This window comes from Seriola dumerili, unplaced genomic scaffold, assembly GCF_002260705.1.
Source record: "Seriola dumerili isolate Sdu_G_001 unplaced genomic scaffold, Sdu_1.0 BDQW01001449.1, whole genome shotgun sequence".
In the NCBI taxonomy this organism is placed as follows: Eukaryota; Metazoa; Chordata; class Actinopteri; order Carangiformes; family Carangidae; genus Seriola; species Seriola dumerili.
In genome coordinates, this window is record NW_019175704.1 from 1,976,976 (window position 1) to 2,000,795 (window position 23,820).

The following is a 23,820-nucleotide window of genomic DNA, read 5'->3' on the forward strand; positions in this document are numbered from 1 at the left end:
TACAGAGCTTTCCAGTGAAACAGCCTTGGAGCAAGATGTCAATCCTGCCATGGCCAACATTGTGGCATTGACAGTGATGATGCTCAGCTGACATAGGAGGGATGGATCGGTGCAAATTGAAAGAGGGTTTTACTGCATTCATGACAGTTGCTTATCCATGTATGTATAGATAGATAGATAGATAGATAGATAGATAGATAGATAGATAGATTTTAGGAAGGTGTAACTGTCACTTAATATGAAACTGAGATTACAGATAAATCCTCAATAGAATAGTTTCTCTTGTTATTTTATTATTAAAACATATTAAAAATGACTTGCAGGTCATGCATCTGTCTTTCTGATGAAAATTATGGTTAAAAATCTTCATCTGCTCAAGACAAAAAAAAAAAAAAGAAAATATTATCTACTTGCCCAAGTGAAATGAAAGGTAGGCTTGTCCTCTTGAACCATTGTCAACCCGTCTTTTAATCAGAGTTTCTGGAAAGAAAGGCTCCATGGTGAGACAGAGAGAGGCATGAGTCTCATGGATGCGTGTTCTAATATTAAGCCTGTCTGAGGACGTGGCTACTTGTCAGATCAGGTCACTTTAATTGATTTATCTGCTTGGCACAGCTGTGTGCGCACCACAATCTATCTTGTTTTAGAATGCAATTTTACTGGCTGCATCACAACAGCTCCTCGACAGAAAATCAATGCACAGCATATATATACTGTATGTGTGTGTGTGTGTTTGTGTATGTATATATATATATATATATATACTCTGTGTATGTATAAGTAGGTCAGTAGACAGACAGACGTTGATGACATGGTGTAGCCAGCATTTTTGGAGGTATCTTTCCTTTCTCTCTCCTCTCTGACCTGCACATATGTTCTTGCCCCTCCAGCTCCCAGCTGCTACTACACAGTTTTACTTCGTATTTTCCTTTACCTCTGTCATTTCTATCTACCACTGAACCTGCCAGGGTGAGAAGTATTATACACATCACTACCCTTCAAATGGAGACACGAGCAGGAAACTGTCTTGGTTCTGGAGAGAAGAGACAGTGCTTCACCCTGTTCTGTTCTGTCTCAGGAGAAAGTCATCTGAATTCATCTGAACAAGAATTTCTCATTTTTTTTGGTTCGTCTCGTACAGTAACTTGTACCAAAGTACCTGGGTTCCAAAGTACCTGCCGAAATACCCGCTGTGCTAAAAAGATCTGCCAGTCAGTGTTAACTTTGTATTAGCTTCCTTTTTATGACAAATAATTAATTCTTGAAAATTACAGAATGAAAGTTAGTTACAAGGCGTGCTTGATGACTGCTCTTGAAATCCTTGAACTGACACTTCACTAATATTAGCCGATACTGGGTTTTTGAGGCAGGTACTGATGTGAATACTGATGTGTAGATGGGTCAACAAATCACAGTCTAATCTGTCATATAGGAGACCATTGTTTGCTTCTTGTGTGAAACCTATTACCGTTATTTCTTTATCCATGACCGTTCAACGACCTTAAACGTATGTCTATTATTGTAATCATGATATTTTATTGCTCCTATAGGTTGTATACAAGGGTAGGGATAGGTTGGAGGACTTGTTTATAAACAGATATTGATATATTACATTTGCCAGTAACATGTTTCCTCTCTATTTTATCTTTAATGATTTCAAAAAAGAAAATAATGAGAAAAGCTTCACTTCAAGCTCTTATCATTAATTTATAAGGCGCAACATGTACTGTACTAATATCTTGCCAATATAAACTTGTTGTAATTATAACATTCAACACATTAAACAGTCACACCTTTTTTTTTTTGCCTGAGAATGTCAATGTTATTAGATTGAGAATAAATGTAGCATCCTCAATATGTCAATACATATCAACTCATTCACACTATCATTGTTCCAGGCTATTATAAATACATTTTACCACAGTCTGCACTCTACTTTACAGGTACACCCTTTGCAATCTACTTGAACTGCAGCACAATTAGAGTCAGACTTGGATTTACTAATTGTTTCATAAAAAGATAATAATGAATCATCATTAGTGAAGAGGGAAATCACCCTTATCCCCTACCTAATCTCAGAGTTGCAGGATAAAATCCTGCAGTATCTTTCTCTCTGGCTGATGATGGGATCGATAAGATAATGGAAATGATCATTTCACCGTGTGGAACAGATGGATATGGAGAAGCAAAGAACAGAAGATTCTTCAATGTTTCAGTGCAATTTCTTTAGCCTGTATCTGTGTAATTTCCCTGGAGCTACGTAGACCTGTCAGTGTCCAGCTTGCTCTCTCCCTTCATTGCACTCACACGGTGCTTTCTCCCTTGTTCCCCATACACAATGGATAAGTTTCTGGCTTTGTCCCTCTGGGGCTTTTTGATTCACTTGAAGAGAGCCAGGACAGACACCTGCAGCGACGGCAGGGCATCGCATGTCTGTGCAGACTAAACACTCTCTCCGCAGGAGTCATCTTTGCTTTAACTGATCAAACAGCTTAAAGGTTGTATGGCTGCTTTTGAATAGAATGACGTTCGATATATGGATCAGTCATTGTGTTCAGATGAAGAATACAATTATGAATGTTGATGAAGGAAGGCAGTCCTTTTTTTTTTATTGATCAAACTTAATTACTTAACATGTTTGATGAACTATTGTGAAATGTAATTTTGATTTGGTTGTAAAAAAAAAACCCCGAAAAAACACCAGCGCTTCACCTGGGCTCAGGAGCTAAGTAACTCTACAGTATTTATTGTTGTTCTAGAAAACAGTGTCACCTCACTGCAAGTGTACAGTAGGTGTATTTATTTGCTGTTAAACCTTTTTCTACTGTGCTGCCATGGAAAAAAATATGAAAATAATGAAAGTAAGGAAAGAGCAGCTACAACATGAAATACAGCTTTAAGAAATCAGTCTTAATATAGCAATAAATTGCAGTGGCTCACAAAGCTAAATGAAAAAAAAAAGGCATGGGTTTGAAATTCCCCAGCTTGTTTGTCTGGCTGAGAGGCCTTAATTTGGTTGTATCGCATTTATGCCTCATGGTTGATACTGAGCGAGATGAATCATTGTAAAATATGAGCCAGATCAGCCGCTTGTTTCCTGGAGGTAAAAGCTTGTAAGACCGCTGGTAAATACACCCAGAAGAGAGCATATCCTCTGAGACAAAGAGGAGTAAAAGCAAGAGAAAATGATAGAGAGGTTGGGTAGGAGCATGGTGCACGTTCCTCTCAGGCTTTTTGGATTCCTGATAGAATATTCTCTGGGTTTGTGTTTTTATTTGTGATTTTATGATTTTAAGAATTTTAAACTGCTTGTAGTAGAGGGTGAAAGGATGGCGGGATTAGTGTAGATGAATAAAGCGCGGTAACGTTTTAGGATATTTTCTAATATTGTTATATTATATAGCGTGTGATTAGCTATCCTTAGGACCTCACATTCTACCAGCCCTTAATCTCCTGCCTGTCATCTAGATCATCTAAAAGTGCTGAGAGGCTGACCCCCCGATCCACAGTGTCTGAAATCGGAGCAAGATCTTTGCAGTTGTGGCACATTTCTGAGGCTAGCTAATACCCTCAATACAATCTGCGGGTTTCTGATAATGGCTTGTAAAATCTTTCATCTTGACATAAGCTGGCATATGCTGAGTGGCTCCACATGTTTATCTTGAAGCAACAAAAGCAAGGCCAAAACATGTAAGGTAATCACTTCAAAGACCTCTATGCTTGACTCCGGCGTTAGATCCTGTTTTCTTTCTAATCAGCCGTTGACCGTGTGGGCATTGTGTGCATCTGAAATTAGTTTACAAGATGTTGCTACAGCACGGTGGGAGAGGCAAATTGGGTCTTTGCTCCTGAGAAATGTAGTGCAAGAAAATAAGCTTAGTAAAGCGAGCCCTAAATTAGTCCAACCTTTGATGACCTTCTCTCGAATAACCAAACTGAATACTGGCATGAATAATGATGCGGAGATGACAAAACCTATCTCTAACACCTATCTGTCCACCACAGTCTCCCACACACACAAATAGAGGCAGGCTGCGTGCATGTGTATGTGTGTGGACTTGAGTTTCTGTCTTCGCTTTCATCTTTGGGCATCCTAAAAAAGAGACAGAGCTTATCTTAAAAATTTACTCTCTCATCTAGAGGGCAGATGAAGATCATGCAACCGACCTCTTTAAAATAAAACATTGCTTACAAGATGTCGCCGGGCTAAACACTGCAAATCAGACTATTCCAGGAAATGCTAAAACAACCAGTGTCTTAAAACAAGCCTTTGCTCCCTGTAGCTCTCTGTGAGATTCACATGAACAGAGCGAGGGACGAAAGACAGACAAATGTGACAGGGCATGAACCTCCCCTGTTGAGTAATGAAATTAAATGACAGCTCTTGAGCGAGGAAGGGATGCTGAGAGAGAGAGCAAGGGAGAGAGGATTGGGTGGGGAGGGGTTGGGGGGTTGGGGGGATTTTGTCCAGCCAGGAAATTGAAGCCATCACAAGCAAATTGAGTTCAGGTCCTTTTGGTGGGCAAGAGCAGACCAATCAATTTGGCCTACTACTCAGTGCCTGTCAGCCTCACAGAAGGACACCTTGGCATCCAATAATAGGAGCACAGTAAACAACTGAAGCCCTGGGTCAGTTAGTCTCAGCTAACAGCTAGCTATCAATAGTAATTCTTCTTCAGGGGAAACAAATATATGACAGTGGTGTGCAACGTTCTCGTATGGGCTAAAGAAATTCTTGCACCGCAGTGTGTTTGCGTGGACACTGGTTAATGGCTGCCAAGTTAAAAGTTGGACCAGTTCCTCCAACTGTGGTGTCTGGTCGTGGTATGATGGAAGAGAACAATGCTTGTTATAAGATTGAAAAAAATAAAATCTTTCATCTTCATTTCTCCAAGGACTCAAATAAGGTAAACAAAAACAAGACACAATCTTTGTCAGTGCATAAATCCTATCAAGTCTCTCTACGCTGGAACCACATCCAGGTTGTTTGGCCTTTCCCTTTTGCTAATCTTTGGACAGTGACACATAACATTCCTGCTAATTATCTCGATTACACAGCAGGAACGCACTACATCACAGTTCTGAGGCAACCGTCGACGAGGGGTGGAATCATACAACCCCAAAGGCCTAATTATCTCTGTTGGTTCCCAATTAATCCATTAAGTTGTTTTGGCTCAGCTGCAAGACCTGAGGCACCATTTTATATACCAATACATTGCACCATCACACAGCCATGTTACGTGAGATTTGTTTTGTAGCAATTCACTGTTAATACTGGAACGCTCTGCCCTTTCTTTTACCTTCAAAGTGCCATATCCAGGGATCCGTGATGAGTTAAATTCATGCCCTTTTCACAGAATATTCTCAGTCAAATAATTAACATTTACAGTAATCCAGTGTAACCCACATTCAAATTTAAGGACTCCACAGTTCTGTAGAAAATACCACTCCCAGACTCTTCTATTCTCATTGTGGACCTTGGTGTGTCTGTTTAGCCTCTCAGCTTCCTGCCTCTGCCGGCTTACTGTGATGAGGTTACCGGGCTTACCATATGTAAAACTGCACTGATGGTATTGATGACTTGCAAAGCAGTCAATAATCGTTTATGTGATAAACCACTGGAATTGTGGGGGAGGCTGAGAAAAAGCTACAGGGCAAACACGGGTTATGAGATTCATGGTGATACACGCTGTAGACATTAAGTTTGTTTACACACTGCCAGTGAGCCACTGGAGTCAGATCTTGTGAATGATTGTTTGAATATTGCAGCAGTCTCTTAAAACTAATCTTGTGACTTTCAGGCTATGCTTCTTTTTTTTTTTTCTTTATTTCTCTTTTTTTCTTTCTTTTTGTCCTGTCTGTCATCTCCATTTTCCTCACTCCAATATTATCCTCTTCCCCTTGCTGTTCTGTCATAAACTGGTAACAAGGGATGGTGAGAGGAAAAACCAATATACATTGCTTTTCTTATTTGACGGTAGTGCTGTGTCCCAGTTGGAATATGATTTGGCAGGTTGAAAGAGAGTCCCAAGTGAGCACATGCAAATTTACAAACACTTATATATCAGTTGTTGTGAGTTTGTGCCATTTAGTTTTCTTTTATATGGCTAGGGAGTGGAGGTACCCATCTTTACAAAAACAGCTGAGCTTGTGTTACAGTTTATGTAACTCGCAGACATCCTTGTTTTTCTCTCTCCAGGGATTTTATTATTGGATGTGTAATAAGTTATTGCCCTGGGACATTCTTCAACAGCAAACATTATTTTGAGTGTATATCCATGACTTGGAAAGCATATCTTTGTGCCAAACTGAAAATAGTACTGGAAAGAAATTACACCTTCATATTATGGGGGTGTGTGACAAGCCTACAGCCTTAACCAGGAATGGTGTATCTTGTCTTTGTGGGATTTCTTTGCATTGAGTGACATGGTTTAAATGGGTTCATTTACTTTCTAATACAGTCAAACATATGACTGTTTGAGATCTGTTCAAACTGCTGCACTAAAAAATACTTCTTTTTTTTCTGCAATGCTAGCAATCTGATTTCTGATTTTAACTGTAGGATAAGTGCTGGAAGCTGCCTTTCCTTAGATATGCTATTATTCCTGCTCTGAGTTCCATTATGCCTTCCAAAATTATGGTGTATAAATTGACTCGGTCAGCTCTTTCAGTTGCAGTGGGGGAAACTGTGCTATTTTAAGATTTTGGCCCTGGGAAGGTCCACAGATTGATTATTATACCAGTCTGTACTGTTTTTGAACAAATTACACTTGCATGGAGCACTTACAATACAATACAATACAACAAAGGGTCACTGTGACACTCAAATATAAACACAGTATTCTTTGCTATTCAGTTTATATATTATTTAAATTTTTCAAAAATGTATTTATATAAATCTTTTCTAGAAATTTTAACAACAACAATGAGCAGCACCTTTGCATCGTGCATTACATTTTACATCCAAACATAGACTACATACTGTTGCCTGATAATACTAAACCTGAACGAACCAAGATATTTTATACTATCATTGAACTATTATCATGAATAATTATCATGAGCTATTTCTCCATGCTCACTGTATTTAGTAAAATTGAATGTATCATTGCTGCATTCCAGGAAAAGTTTTCCAACATACAAAACGAAAGAGGTCAGTTTGGGGTTGGTAAAATAGAAAGTTTAGCCAAAGTTTGTTGACATGTTTAAAAACTAATTCCTTGAAACACTTTTTCAATTTGGGCAGAGGGCAGAAAAGAATCCCTTGGAAGTATTCAGACATGTTGATGTCTGGTTAAAACTCCATGTAGGCTGTTGAGTTGATGGCTACAGAGATGCACACAGATGATCTGTCATTCAGTTCATTGACACTGCGAATTACCGCAGTTCTGCATTTGCCCCCCGCTGGCTTGTCTCAGCATTACTGTACTTCGCACAACAGCAATGACTTCACTTTTCAAAGCCATTATCTAGCAATCTCCCTCCCTAATCTCCAAAGTTTTAAATGGAAACATGCTATTGCTTGTACTGAAGAGCAGCATGTGACAAACTGGTCAATGGGTTGCTTAGGGAAATTATTCAAATGTGATTTCTGACAGGAGATAACATAAGACTAGAAAAGGCTACACAGAGATTAGTACGTCAATGGGGATGGTAGCTAGAAGAGATCAGCAGTTGAATACATAAATCTACCTGCACAACCTGACCACTGGTATAAAAAAGATGGCCGTCACAGAGAAGCCTTTCTCCCGCTGTGGGAAATCAGGGCATCCTGCCTCAGGCTGTTGGTGTAAGTACTTAGACTACAGAAGCTCTGGCTGAGTGGGTCTCAAAAGAAGTGCATGGAGAAAAGGGAAGGTGACCTAATAAGAAAACAGAAGGAAATTAAAAAAAAACATGAAGAACAAAGTGAGTTTGATGCTGATAGGACATCTCATGCAATCGTGACCAGAACTGGGTGAGACCAGTGTCGAGGGCAAGGAAGGTAACTCTGGCGCATATTTAGCGACATTATTGAGAAACTAAAGTTACAGACCTGTTTTGTTGAGGGAGGGTTTGTCCATATTTCACTGGAACATAAGAAGAAGTCAGTATTTCTCCCACTGTACATGATTTAACGGACCCTCCTGTTCAACTAGGTCGGAAAGAGTGGGGAGGCTTCAGTTGTACTGACAAGAGAGAGAGTGGTTCTCTACAGGGGATCTACAGAAAGCCTCACAGTTGTTCGGTGGAGAACTTACTAGCATGGAAAATGCTTGTATATTTAAAGCCAACTGTCATACCAGAGAGCAACATCACAGTTAAGTGATTGAACCAGTGATTTCAAACCAAAGATGGAGGGAATAGGATGTGAATATCAAAGAATAATACCAGTGTCCTTTTAGTTGTTTGGCTATTTTCAGCAATTTAAGTGGATCTTGTTATGGAGTTGCTGCTCATTGAGGGCAGTCAGTTGAGGGGATTCAGGTAAATTTAGGTATGAAGGATGTCCTTCATGTTTTTGACATGACCAAGTGGGAGGCAATGGCAACCTCTGGACTGGACTAGAAATTGTTGGAGCACTGTTGTAGTTTGGTTTTTGCTGGCTTTGTTTCAAACCATGTATTTTGAAACTCCAACACTCGACCAGCTGACCATTCGAGGCAGTTTCCCCATTGGTCGTTGCTCTTTCAATGTAAACAAGCAGTGTTGCCAACTTTGTCCATAGATTTGCCAACTTTCCAGACTCCCTTACTGACTTAAATGTATGACTATTTGAACAAATCTTAGCTACTTTCTGTAGAAGAGAGTCGCTTGTATTGCCCCACGAGCATAAGGTAGTACTTTCCGTTTCTGGCAGGCACACCTTTTTATGCTGACCACATGGCAGCTGACATGAATGAGCTTCTAACTTTCTCTCTGAGTGATTATTTTACAAGTAAATATAGCCGAAATCACAGCACAGCTGTTTTCTTTAACTCACATGTTTGGTGATTTTGTCAGACAACAACACAGTTATAAAATCAGGATTTTAGCAGCAGCTGAGCAGCATCTTGTAAGTGACTGCTGGTTAACATGTAGTCTTAATGTGCTGTGTTACAGTCACTATTTCAAACTTGCTCCATTGTCTGACAACAGAAACAGAAGAACACATAAGTGAGAACAACTTTATTGGGAATTCAGCTGCATTACTACTGTATATGTGAGCACAGAGAGTAGGAGAGAAGCAAACCGATAGCAGGCTGAAACTGGCTGACACTAGGAAGAAAGCCTAGTACATTGTCCAGCTATGTACTAGGTTTTGACCTAGTCTTGTTCAACACATTATACAAAGGCAGAAAGAGGATCTTCACACCAAGATGTCAGTGTTTCTGTCACTGTTTTCAAATACATACTCAAATAAGTTCAGAGACATCTCGCTTCACAGCTTGCTGTGAATATCTTCAGTCATTGGAGTGTTTAAGTCTCATGTTTCTGTCCTCTTTTTTTGCCATAACAACAGGTGAGGTCAGATCTGAGAGAAGAACACATTTCTTGAAAACAAGACAGTAAACAGTAGTGAATCAGTGCTTTTTTTTAACTTAATTAATATGTATTTTTTCATACTTTTAGAAATCAGTGCTTTCTTATTTTTTCTTTATGGTGCAACCTCAGATATGCCTTATAAAATGTAACCTCACCCTGCTCAGTTATTATTTGAAAACCTATAAATATATGCGATATCCAAGTTTTAAACCTAAAGAAAGGACAATGATCTTGTTGGGCGCCATCAAGACCAGCATTCTTCTTTATGTATCTGACAACACAGATAATGTATGGACCCCATCCTACTGGAAAATGCCGTCTGTTCCATTAATATTCTTTCCTTTTTTAATCTCTGTGTCTCTCATGTTTTCTTGCTTGTTCTCCCTTGATTGATCATGTGCAGATCTCCTCTCCATCCCGCTGTTCACAATTACTGTAAAAATAAGATGCATCATATTTCAAGAAATTCAACAATGCTGAAATTGCTCCTCTGCTACTGTATGTAAACATATAATGCTGCTTTGGTCTACATTTTCACTGAATGGTTTTCCATCAATGAAAAAAAAAAAAAAAACACAGAAAGAGAAGTGCTGCATTTCTGTCACAGTCTCCCAAAATGCAAACGGGCAGGCGATCACATACAAACAAAAACAAATTATGCACTGCGACACACTATCCACCACTATGCATTATTCTAGTGCCTAGCTTTCATGAGAAACTCTTGCAGGGAAATTGCTGGCTGCTTGGCAACAAAACAAATGGAAAAAGGTCTGGGTGATTCTTATTTTCCAGATGATTAGTTGCATCAGAAATAATTGTTGGTAAGATCATTGACCATAAAATTAATTATTAAGGCTTGAGCTTAATTGTATTTCCCTCACTGTGACTGTCCTCTCAGAAAAAGTTAGTTTCTAATTTCCTGATGGGTGAAATAGCAAAACAGCAGGTGTGTAAACCTGATGTTTTACAAATCCAGGGTTGTGTGCTGCGATGATGATTAGTGTGAGGCAACTTAGATTGTTTACAATAATTGATGCATTAGTAGAAAAGGGTTTGGAGCCATACAGTATAGGCTTTGGATTGCTATGACATCATAAAAAGCACTAATGTGCTATGTCATGTCACATTAGCCACTGGAAAAATATATATGCACACAGTGTTGTATACAGGTTTATTTCAATATGGTAATATGTGTATGTTTGTGGAAGACTTTTTCTCACCTGCATTTCAAGTAGAAAATGTTTGCAAACTGCACATTCTACATATTCACTGTCCATCTTTATGGGTGAAGTTTGCTAATGCACCCAAGCATGAACTCTTCAGAAATAAATTTGTCTTGACATGTGTAATTGATGCAGGATCTTTTTCTAGTGGCCGAAAGCTTCCTATCCTATTCCTATTCCCATTTTTAAACCACACACACACACACACACACACACGTGCGTACATACACATTTTAAGGTACAGTCATTCAATTGAAAAATACTAATCCACTCACTAATTGCACCGTCATTTTGTTAAGTAAAGGTCATGAACAACAAATTGGGCACAACCAGAGTCATACTGATTACCACGGATACAGTATGCTGTAGCCTGAACACTGTAATTTGCAGTGCATTGACAGGTATGCATAGGGATATGGTTACCTACCCTAACTCTGAATGCAATTATGTATAATGCGAGTACCTATACAACACCCTAGTGAAATACATAAAACAGTTTCCTTTTGCGGATTTCGAGAGGTTCTAGACATTTTCCATTTCAAATACAGACAGTTTGTCAAGTGTGCATACCACTGTAACACCATCACGTCTGGCACATAAGTGCAGGCTATCAGTAGTGATATTTGGTGGCACTGTCAACACCTTGCCATGGTGCTTCAGCATCAAACATCACTTCCGTTATCACTTTCTTCCTATTATCAAGTGGCATGAACATCTGCTGCTTTTGGGACTGCTTACAAGTCTTGTCAAGTGATTTAGCACAAATAGAGATTACAAAATGTCCCTATCCTTTTCCTGTTTAAGTTCTTAGTAGCATGGGCTACAATTCAACAAAGGATTTTCAATTAATCTCACATCATAATTTGAAAATACTGGTTAGCAAGAGAGATATCACTGTATTGCCTTTTATTGTTTCATTGTCTTTAAATAGCAGCTACTATGCATACAAGATTCTCTTTAAGCTGCTGTATCACACTAATCAGTTGTTGTTCATGTCATTAGGTTTTAGCTCTTTGTAGCACCTCACTAATTTTCCAGTCAGTTGGATTTAGTTTTTTAAATGAGAGACGGTGATAATGTAGAAGCTTGCTCATTTAACATGTGGATAAGTTGCATATTTCCGACCTAAATTCATTAGATTAGCACCCTCATAATACCTTATTTCTATTAACAGACAAAAAAATAGAATCCAATTTATCGTTAACTGGGAGAAACAAAGGGAAAGGAAAGTGCTATTAGATATAAAGAGAAGAAGCAATTTCTTCTTAAGTCTACAGCAAAGGAAGTCCGATTTTGGTCTAGCTAAAAATTCACCTCTCACAATGCCTTGTCTGAATGCATTTATTCGAGTGATAATTAATTACAGTATTAAGAGCAGAAATTTAAGTTAGCTTTTAAGATCATTGTTCTTCCAAGCCACCAATTTTAGCTGAAAAGAGAGTGGGCACTGGAAACCATATCTGGTGCAAATTACGCATTAACAACTATTCTGTTGCTCAGTTTTATGGACATTATGTTCAGTAAATAGACAGGACACGCTGAATTTAGTCCATACAAAGGTTACAATATGCTGAGGTACCCTTCAGCTGTTACATAAATAAATAAATAAAAGTTAGATTATCCTGATATGAGCCTATCCGTGTGCTGGCTGCTCTGAGAGCAAACAAAAACAATCTTACGATCCTTATATTTATGGCATTTTGAGGAAATGCCATAAAAATCACCAGTTGCCAAAGTCAACCAGACCTCCCTGCTGCATCGATTTACATTTGATCTCTCAAAGCTGGATAATCATGGCTGTGTAAATAGCCATTATTTCCACAGGATAAACAGATTCCACTAAACAAATGTGTGCTTCTGTACCTATTTGGTGTAATGGAATCACAAATAGGATTTCATGACAGCTAATAGGGTTGTAGGTTATTATGAATCATAGAGTACACTGTGATTATGCTTTTGGTTTTGAATGGGTATAAATAACAGTGTGGCTTTTAATGCAACATGAGTGTATTTTATTTATTTGTGATTGCCTTTTAATATCTCTAATTCATTTTATTAGCGCAATGACACAAATGTACGTCTCAGTAGCATTTGTAGTGCGTAAATAAGATAGCACCCTCCATAGCGCCAGAGAACAGTGACTTCAGTGTACACTGAGGGCAGCACCAAGATCACATGGACTGTAACTCATAAACACATCAAGCTTCCACATTCAGTGCTCAGGGCCTAGCCTGCTCTGCTCTGTAGTTAACTGTCTCTGAGTGTCAAATCCTTCATCCCAATGCAGGAGACACACACAGAGAAGAATTGCTGTGTCTCTCATTTTATGGCTGTGGATGTCGGCGGAGGGTAGAACCGATGAGTGAGTCAGTAGTGGTTAACTTTGTAGCTAATGCTCTGTGGCAGTTGCACAGGTTTCTTCAGCTCTGCTTAAGGCACAGGGGGAAACTGGTTGAAGTACTCCTGTACTTTCACAGTTCTCACTCAGCCAAGTCAGGTTGTTGTAACAGCACACCAAAGTTAGGATGAAGAGGGAGACGGGGGTGTATAGTGGCGAAAGGTTGGGGAAACCTCTGTGAGAAAGGGTAAGGGGTCACTGCAGGGTGGAGAGGAAAAAAAGAGTAGATGAGCCTAAGATGTCCGGATCTAGCCCTGGGTGCCGTTAGATGACATTAATTATAAATGAAATTTCATCCTTTGAAGAGGTCTGTTAAGGTAAACTCTGTTTAATTTAGTGATTTTTGCTCCTGTTTTCATAGACTAAAATGTAAAATGTAAAAGCCTTTATGCCCGCAACCGATGCAGAGCAAACCGGCCACAGCGAGCTGTGAAGATTCGCCCATCTGTAGGCTAGCAAGATGTAACTACTGTATATAAAAGTTAGACATGCATGCTTAGGCAATGTATTCATTTCATGTTTTCAGCTGTAGGCAGCCTGTAGTGTCAGACCTGGTTAGCTCAGCCACCACCGCGCCCGTTAGCTGCAGTTAAAGCTTTAACTTCAGATACTTAGAGAGCTATTCTGAAGTCGACAGAGATAATCCTAGAAGGTTTGTTTCTTAAGCTTTTCGGCCTATAAAATAGTGAATGTATTTTTTGCACTAAAGTAGCTTATGCCATAACAGTTTAAAGCCGCAAGGTGTAGACTCTTTGATTATAGCATCTAACCTTATTCCAGCATCTATTCTGTTTTGTGGTTGTAGAGAAATGAAATAATCCTGGTAAGGAATCGTTGCAGTCTATGAGTTGCTTTCAGCCCATTCATCTCGCTGTTCCAGGGTCAAATCGTACATATAGTGGTTTTAACATGACTATTTTATATAGTGAAAGACTTCATAAGCTCTTAACATGTTTCTTGGATTTCAGCAATCTTGTAACTGGTACACGTTTTACAATATTGTTGCATAACTTTGAAGTTATAATCTTCAAGATTTTTATCAACGCCGTTTTTGATGCTATTAATGTCTTAATATTGCGATGCATACGACATTTGATCATGAGTTCAGCATGTTGGGGGATTTTGCTGAATGTTTTCTCTCTCTTTTGTTAAAACACTGCGACTGGGTTAATCATGTGAGACCACAGTTTAGCTGGCTGTGTTGTAAACAGATACTCAAGTTCCTCTTTTTCTGTTTCTTTTTCATTAAAAAGAAGCCGCTGAAGTCATGCTGTCCCCTAGTGGTCAGACGCAGTTGGCGACTAGTTGGGGAAAACACAGTGGAGCTTTGAGAGGCAAAGAGACCCTTGGGGTTGGAGACTGAAACAGAGCCAAAAGGAGTGTGAAGATTGGACGTACATTCATATGGTCAGAAACACGACTATCACGTTCACCATATCGATTTCATAACGCAATTATATGCCAATCTTGTGTTGACAGCATGTTGTGACACGCCCTGTGACCAGAAAAATCTATTAGACAGTTTTCATGACAGACATTTTGAGTCATAACATTAAATGGGCTGATGAATTACATTTTAAACAGTATTTCAGCATCATATCATCAATTTTATGATCAAACTGATATTTTTATTCTAGTGTGTTACTATGTTGTTACATATCATTCTTTAAATGTGATATCTCAAGTATGGCTATGACAAAAAAGGATATCTATATATATAATGTATCTAACAAACAAAGAAACAGGAAGTAGGAGTGTTCATGCTGATGTATGAAAGTGCGATAAGATGGAATTAGAGATGTGTAGACGAATGACAAGGAAACTATTAGGACTTTGAGTGCATTAATGAGAAGGAGCTTGTTACAGCATCTGTCATCTGTGAAAGATGACAAGATGACACCTGCCTGTTTACGGATTTATGCTTTTTCATGAGAAAAAAAATGTCTAAGTGTATTCTATGTGGGTTAGAGAATAAATAAATATACTGTACTACATTGCATCCATAAATCTGCATGAGATCATTTAGCCCAGAAAGAGTCAAAATGATGGACTGTGCTCATAATCACATGCTAAGCAAGTGTTCTCTAAATGACTAACACAAAGCACCACTGTTAGACATAACACACACACACACATATACACACACACACACACTGCATGTCCACTCTTCCAGGCTTGCAATTTGGGAAATGGGTCAGAAGTGACTTAGATTTATGCATCTTTGTGTTTTTGTGTGTGTGTGTGTGTGTGTGTGTGTGTGTGTGTGTGTGTGTGTGTGTGTGTGTTTTTGTGGTGAACCAAAGAGCGAGGGAGTGACTGATCGGGCTTCATTGTGGATGTGGCAGAATGCAGATGTTTCTCAGAACTGCCTAGCTATGATTTAATGATGAAAAGCAGAAGGCGGCAGACTTAGACTCTAGAGAGGCAGCAGGAGCAGACTACGTCAATATTAGAGTCAGAATCAAAGACGGGGGAGATTGTGATTTATTTGTCACTTTTTATTTGAGTATTGCTTACAGAAACAACTTTGGGAACTCTTTTTATCTTCACATCTTTCATCTTTTTTTAAGCTGTTTGAAAAGCTTGTTTTTCACTGTGTTTATGTCATCAAAATAGAGCCCTGGCTGACTGGGATTGTGATGCATTTTATGGATGAGCCCAAAGGAAATCCGACTGTTGTGTTGACAGGAGGCAATGTCTATCAGCTGCTAATGTTTCACTTGATTTGATGTTTTATGGAATGTTACAGCATGTCAGGGCTGTGGGTGAAAACTGCAGGGAACAGTGCATAACACTGAAATGCACTTTCTAAAAAAAAAAAAAAAAAAAAAACATGATAAAATAGGACATACTTTATTCTTTTTAAGGGTTAACAGCATCATATAAGACTCGGCTTTGTCATTTAGTTGTTTCAGCACGTGTTTAAATACAGCAATCCTGGTGCGAAGGTGTAAGACAGAGAGGTGGTGACAGAGACAGAAAGAATCAATCAGCACAAACAGTGGAACAAAGAAGTAAGTCGTGTTTGTGGCCTTTTTATTGATGAAAAAAAAAATGTATTTTCCACGGTGTCCAGCAGATGGCACAGCACCTTTGGTCTCTAAGGGAAGTAGAAAGAACGAGAGAGCACGGCAGAGAGAGAAAGAGATCTTTTTGTGAGTTTTGCTTTCCTGGTTGACTGATCTCCCTCAGTGGTCTGATTGTGAGAAAGGACTCGTGGGAAGTGTTCTCTCACTGCAGGTGTCAGACTGCTGATAGATAAGATTATTTGTGGGGGTGAGGAGGTTGCATTATTTTGTGTGTGTTTGTGTGTGTATACGTGTGTTAGTGTTAGTGTGTGTGTGTGTGTGTGTGTGCACGCGCTTCTATTCAGTGTGTGCTTCTTCTCATTAAACGTCCGCCTGATAGAAACGTGGTGCTGTATTGTGTTCATTTGGAACACAATACAACACAGAAGTTGTTTTTGACTTGCACACTGCGCTCCATATGGTTGCACTCAGGAGGAGAAAGACAGGGAAGCAGGGAGAAGGCTTCTGCTCCGAGTCATAAGCCCTATACCTATTTGTTTTCTGTCACATAAGACCAAAGTTGTATCAGTTTTGTCTTCTGATGGATTGAGTCTTTGCTGCGCAGTGATTCTGTGTATTTCAACCGCTGATTGTGATTTTCAGCGGAGGTGTTGAGATGTAGTGCTACAGTGCCATAGTACAGTGCTGAAACATGTCAAAATACTCGGTGATATAATGGTAACAGTCACTATTTATATGATGTAATGGGTGACTGACTGCTTATTTATCTGTTATTTTTGCCATTATCATTATTACTCTCTAACTGTTGAAACTCAGTACTCAGTCTTAGTTTGAAACAGATGTCTTCTTAAAAATGAAAAATCATATTTTAGATCCATATAATGAAAGTTTAGTGAATTTCTTATATTTCTAATATCTACTTTTCCAACAACTAATGGTGCTAATAATGGTTTTGACACTCATACTCCAGCGTTGACCCATTTTGAACTTTGGAGAAGACATTGAATGGAGGGAGGTTTATCTGTTGGAAGCCAGAGCTCTCCCCATGTATAAAGTTTTGACTGATGCTTCAATAGTCGGCATTTACTCTCTATAATTTGTAGGCTTTCTGGAATTTAAACCTTCCAGCAGCAATGTGCTGCTGTTTGCTTTGAGTTTGTTAAAGTGAGTGTGTTTGGTCAGGCAAATTATAAAAACAAGCGGATAATAAGGGTTAGCAGGCGCGATAAGCCGTAATATCTTGTAAACTGGCAGCAGGGATAGTTTAAGCCGGTCTTATGCTAATATTACTACAAGTGACTGTCAGCAACAGAGAAATACAAATATCTCCAAACATGCTTAAACCCACAAATAAACACATGCACAAATGACAACACCCACATTCCCACACAGTGCATTTAATTTTAAAGCTGGACCTTTTTTTATTTACAGCTCGTAATGCAGTGAAATTATAAATGATGAATTATAAATTATTTTGCTTGGAACAAGCCAGGTTATAGTGAAATATTTATCAGACAAGTCTAAATCATTCCATCATCTCAGCTTGTGTACATAGAGTAAATTCTTACATTAAATATCTTCTGCTACTACCCAAACGGAGTCCGAAGCAAAATCTCTCCAAGTACAATTTCATTTCTAGGTCCCACTAGTCCAACAGCATTTGACAGCACACACTAAAACCATTAACCAATCAATAATAAGCCACTTTTTCAGAGTAGAAGTCAAAATCAAAGGGAATTACATATACAGTTAACATTATTTCAATTGTTGCTTGCAGTTATACAATATCACATTTGTCATGTTCATATATTGTGATTAATTGAAAATTAAGATTACTGCTCTTTTCCCTGAGTTTGAAGCAGCAGCAGCCTTTTTTACACTGTCACTGCGGCTACTGCATTTCCTTATGTATTTACTCAGTCCAGGTTTTAATCAAAGTATTCTCATATTATACTGATGTGGTATTATACTGATCTATTCATATCAAACCTCTTTGGGATTTTTGCTTTTAAAGCTCCATTAAGTTGTGCACTACTCCCAAACCTATAAGATATTCACTTTAATGGATCAACACTGCATTTGTAATACCTTTGATCATCTTCATTTGTAGCATCTTTCCTTAATTACAGAAATCAGATAATTTATCCAGGTTTACAAAATATTCACTTTGAATATGATTCACTTTGAGTACTATTTTCATCGACTTTGTTGTAAAATAAACAGTTGGAAAGAGGTGGTAGAAAAGCTGCCAACGTCAGTACTGCTAGCTTGACACTTTCAGGGCAGCCAACAAATGGATGGCTACCTTGCCTAAGGCCAACTTCTTTGGCATCAGTAGGAAGAGGAACATATGAAGACACTGTCAATTAACTGCAGATCCACCAAACATGTCAAATCTTCTAGGCTTGCCTCATCCTTCAGTTTCACTGGGTTCATCTTGTCTATGAAGATTTTTTTAAACTACATAAAGTCAACCGTATGTGAAACTGACACCACGTTGCCTAATAAGCATAGCTGTCATACAGACAAACAAAGGAGGGAAACTCCTTTCGAGAGGTCTTTTTTTTTTCCTGTTATGTCATCTTCATTTGAAATACCACATCTGATCATCTGCCTCTTTATAATTACTATCAGTGACATTTATCCAGACTCCTGCTGTTTTACAAGACCTTTACATTTAATTGTACTAGATTCTGCACTTTCAGTTCATGTTGGAGATGGCAAGTGTGAAGAATTGTTAAATTCTGACTTTTGTGAATACATACAAGATTGTGGATGTTTTTATTTCTGATAATCCACAAAGAATGTCAGTGCGTGGTCTGTGAGATGGAGAGTTGTCCTATCCAAATGTCAGATAACAACACAACATATCTATCTATCTATCTATCTATCTATCTATCTATCTATCTATCTATCTATCTATCTATCTATCTATCTATCTATCTATCTATCTATCTATCTACATGCATCTAAATCTGAAGCCAGCATTCTTTTGCACAGTCTCCTATGTCTGTTTGCAAATCAGCTAACCCCCCTCCTTCACCTCCTTTTTTTTCTTTCTATATTCCCCCTTTTTGTTTAATTGAATGTTGCATGCTTTTGGAGCAGTTCTAAAATATATAATGAGGTCATTTGCATCAGACTGCAGATTGGGTGACCTTTGCTTTTGCCAATAATTACTGTAAAACCCGTCTCTGTCTGTCATCACCAAGGATGTGGCAGGGACCTCTCTGTGCTCACGAAAGGTTAGCTGCAGGCTTGTGTCTGGACTTATGAAAAAGCCTGAGGAAAATGTCATTAGAGCGAGGGGAAAAGACACTTGGAATTAACAATTGGAAATTCAATCAGGATGGCTTTAAGGATTGTGTGTGTGTGTGTGTGTGTGTGTGTGTGTGTGTGTGTGTGTGTGTGTGTGTGTGTAGGGGCGTGTTCACATGCATATCTCTCCAGCAGAGGGGCTATAAGACATGTCCCAGGAACACTTGTGGGTTAAGAAATTCCTCTCCCCAGTGAGAGTGCAGTATGTGGGAAGAAGGACACCCTGGGGGTGACTTCTGTTAACTCTGCAGGCCACTTCCACTTCGCCAACGCCCTGACAACACAAACTAAACAATCAGGGTGCAAATGTCCCTGCAGCAGTCCTTAACAAACATGATAAACACCATGCCACCAATATCTAGAAATTTTATAGCCTTTGTTAATTATGCTTGACATTAATTACCCTATGTATTTATGAATGGCTCACAAATTTTGTACTTTTCACCTTGCTGAATTTTTGTTACAGCACTTGATGTTTAATTTGCATGCTGTTATTGGTTGTCATTGTGCAGTGAAACGTGACTGTATTTACCATGTGTTAACTCCCCTTCCCATCAATAACTCGGCCCAAGTCAAAATAGACCTTTTATTCAACAATCATTCTCAGTTTTCTGAAACTGGAAATGAACCCTACTATTCCTCAATACCGTCCTTACTTGTAAATGTTTAATGCATTGCTGCTTATTTCTACTATACTGCTTATTTCACACTCCAGTACTGATCAGTACTCCGTGTGTCAAGCAGCATGCATGAGCTTGCTCAGCTCAGTGTAAAATTAAAAAAAAAAAAGACATTTTGAGGGGGCAGAGCAGAGCACTAACATCAGAGGCTCTGTTTTGTGCTCTTGGTTCTAGTCGCAGCGGCGCGTCACGTTTCACCTGCCGGATGGCTCTCAGGAGAGCTGCAGTGACAGCGGTCTGGGGGACCACGAGCCTGTAGGCAGTGGCTCCCTCCTCACACAACCTCTCCCTCTGGTGCAGGCGCAGGACGACTTCTACGAGCAGGCCTCCCCTGATAAGAGGACTGAAGCTGACGGCAACTCCGATCCCAACTCTGGTGAGTCATAAAATATCTCATGACCATCATTTCCTTATAGTACGTATGCATGATTAGTTTCTCTGAATGTCTCTCTGTCTGTTTTCTCTCTTTTGCAAACTGTGTGAGTGTAGAGGGCCATTTTTGACATTTTGTAAAAAAGCTGCAAAATGATAACTTTTGATCCAAATTAGTGGGCAACATTGTGAGTGGGGTACTCGTGTATTTTCTTTCAAATACAGTATGACTTTTTTCAGTTTTCCACTGATTGGAGGCAAGACAGCGAAATCTGAGCATGCTTTGTCTTTCAAGTGCAGGTTGGAGAAAATGAAGACAGTGTTTCACATTTTGCTTGGGGGAATGACTAAAACTCCTTGAAAAGAGATAATAAATAGTCATGAAAAACAACATCAGTCCCTATAAAAAACTCAACGTACCAAATATCATTTAATTTAGAGTCATTTGATTGCTCAAGTAGGTTTCTAGTGGATACACGAGCAGGTCATTCATTTCTCAGTTAATCATCCAGACTTGTTCATTCCTCCCAGGAGCAAACCTTGGCCTCCCATAGGCTCCTCACCTATTTGTGAAACTCATTTGATTTATTTAGAGATGATTTCCCAGTTGGAAGTCTTGGTGCTCAGCTGAAGATGTTAACTTCCCACTATTTCTGGTGGGAATGTACATCTCCGACCCAGTTTTCTCATTTTATCATTAAGAGGTGAGGCGTGCTCGAAGATCAAGCGCATCGCCCCAAGGTCGATGCCAGCTTGCCTACTAAGGGTGGAGCAGCCAGCACCACATAAATAGAAGAGCTGTGAGTAAACTGTGTGCACTTATGATTTCATACAGACTCTAACTTAGTAGAATGTACTCACAGTTGGCAGATGTACTGTGTAGGCCTACTGATTCACTGTCTTCCCAAATGAGTAGAGCTGCACATGGCCCAACCATGCACTTGTAGCACAACAGCATTTCTGCAGGGGGAAAATCTTTTCAAATTTGAGTTAACAAGTACAGGAAAGGCAGTGATTTTTTTTCTTAAAAGAGAAGAAGAAAGTAGCAATTCTTAGACCCGATGAAAAGAGTGCGGTGAAAGGCTGTGAGTATAAAACATGTCTCTTTAGAGAGTGTAAACTAAAGTTTGTTCCACACTTCAAATCAATAGCCATGACTGTGATTGTTCCCTAATCTTTAATGAATCGGTTTACTTGTCTGACCTTAACCAAGCACAAACTATAAAAACCAAATTCATGCTTTACTTGGCAGTCGCAGATATTGTAGAGAAAATGAATGAAAACTTTGCGAGTGAATATTTTGCGAATGCTCACATTATGAACCTTTTAAATTGATGTTAAACATTAGAAGACGTATTTAATATAAATATTATGTTCTTATCTTCGTATGAATTATATGAATAATATGTATGGATTATAATTATAATAATTATTTTGACATTTGCAGGAGAGTTGATCATTTCATTTCAATTTTAGAAAGAGGCAGTTAAAGCCAACAGGAATGTTACAGTATAAGGTGTAATTAGATTATCAGCAGTTATTGGCTGGAAATGTTGATGTGCTCTCTGCATTTCATGGCACATCAGACATTGATGCTATATGTTAAACTGACATATGTAAATGAGATTCATATGTCAGAAAAGAGCTATGCTGTAAGTATGATGAGTAATAAATAAATAAATAACTGATAAAACACATGAAGAAATATTAGAAGATCCATGGAAAAAGCCAAATTAGAGTATTAAAAGGCTTGAATTACTTAGTTTGAATTATATTGTGATACTTGTATTCCCTGAATAAATCCAGTCCCATCTATCGGTGAACGGGATGTAAAAACAAGATGAGGAAAGAAAGAAGTGACACCTTAGTAGATACAGTATATAGATGTATATATATATGTCAAAAAGACAGTTGTCCAGTTCCCTCTTGACATGATTCAACCAGGTGACAACTGACCCTGTAAACAGATTCTAACCTGCATATGATATTAATGAAATATGAGACACACACATGTTCAAAATGGGCTTGCTGACAAATCTCTATTAATGAAATTAAACCTATGAATGTGTGTATACCTTATGTGGTCTACAGAGAGGGATAGAAAGGTAGAGACAGTGTCGGTTGGTGAAGCTGCACCAAGCGTAGAGCAAAAGCCCTCATGCATGTAACAGGACTGGTTACCGTGACTGTCCAACATAAGGCATCACTTTGGTGCTTCAGCAATGGCATTCTGTTTTGTTAGTATTGTTTGCCTGTCTGCAGACTATTAACAGTGACAGCAGTGGTCTTTGATCACTGACCTGCTGCTTGGCAGGATAATGATTTTATGTCCTGTCTATGAGGAATGTGTTACCTGCTGGCGCTACTCTCATATACGTGAACTCGTGGGCCCAGGTTAACTAGTTTGAGAAAGTCTCTGTCAGACTTAAAAGGCCCCACACTCTTTTCTAACCAACTGTTCGACATGACTCAAGTCTGTTGACAAAGGCAAACAGTCTCTGGGAGATATCTGACACTATTATGTTCTAAGTTGAAGTGTAAAGTATCATCTAACACTACTGAAAATAACCTCATTCAGTACAACATTTAAATGAGGTGCTTGACAGTGGGTGGTCTTACTATTTTCTGACATATGAAGACTGTTCAAAAGACCTTCTTAAAGAATCAAAATTGGAGTAATTTATTAAATTATTATGAGTATGCAGTCCTTATTTTTGTGCAGGATATTGAAAAAATATTTACTTTGAGGGTGTTCGTTTTTCTTCTTTGGTTGCAAGCGGCGTTGGGATTTTCATGGGGGACATATTAAAGTCTGTAGTCCTCCTGATAATATGGCATTGTTACCTTCCCAGTCGGCATTTAGGGACATCTAAATAGGAATTCTAATCCATTTAAAACACATTTTATACAAAATAGCACTGTATTGTTTGATGATGTATATTGAGAGATGATGATAAGACTACTTTAACCTTTAGAGACTGACCTCCTCTCACCAAGTAATTTTTGTGCCTAAACTTAACCAAACTGTAAGCGTTCCACAACCTTAACTGTATGTTTATTATTGTTACCAGGATGACAAACATCTGGCACATCTGCCGCTCCTATGGTTTGTATCCAAGAGTAAAGATGGGATTAATGTGGTCGTTTACATTGTAAGACTTGTTGAACCTTTAGCATTGTGTGCAAGAGTCAAACTGAGTCACATTCAGGTTCTCTGGACAAGTGCAGCATCTGCTTATTAAACCTGATTAAAGCATAAAATAAAACACTGACTACACTGTGATTTTCATAACACA

The 23,820-nt window shown here is 38.8% G+C and overlaps 1 protein-coding gene across 3 annotated transcripts in view; it reads left to right on the top strand.

Moving 5' to 3' along the window:
- Positions 1-23,820, top strand: part of LOC111238634 (protocadherin-9) — a 190,506-nt gene that overhangs the window by 110,348 nt on the left and 56,338 nt on the right. For 2 of the 3 annotated variants that reach the window (XM_022768235.1, XM_022768236.1), the window contains one exon: positions 20,327-20,528. In XM_022768235.1, the coding sequence (XP_022623956.1) occupies positions 20,327-20,528 (202 nt within the window). The remainder of the gene's footprint in view (positions 1-20,326; positions 20,529-23,820) is intronic. The other variant, XM_022768237.1, reaches the window with a different exon arrangement.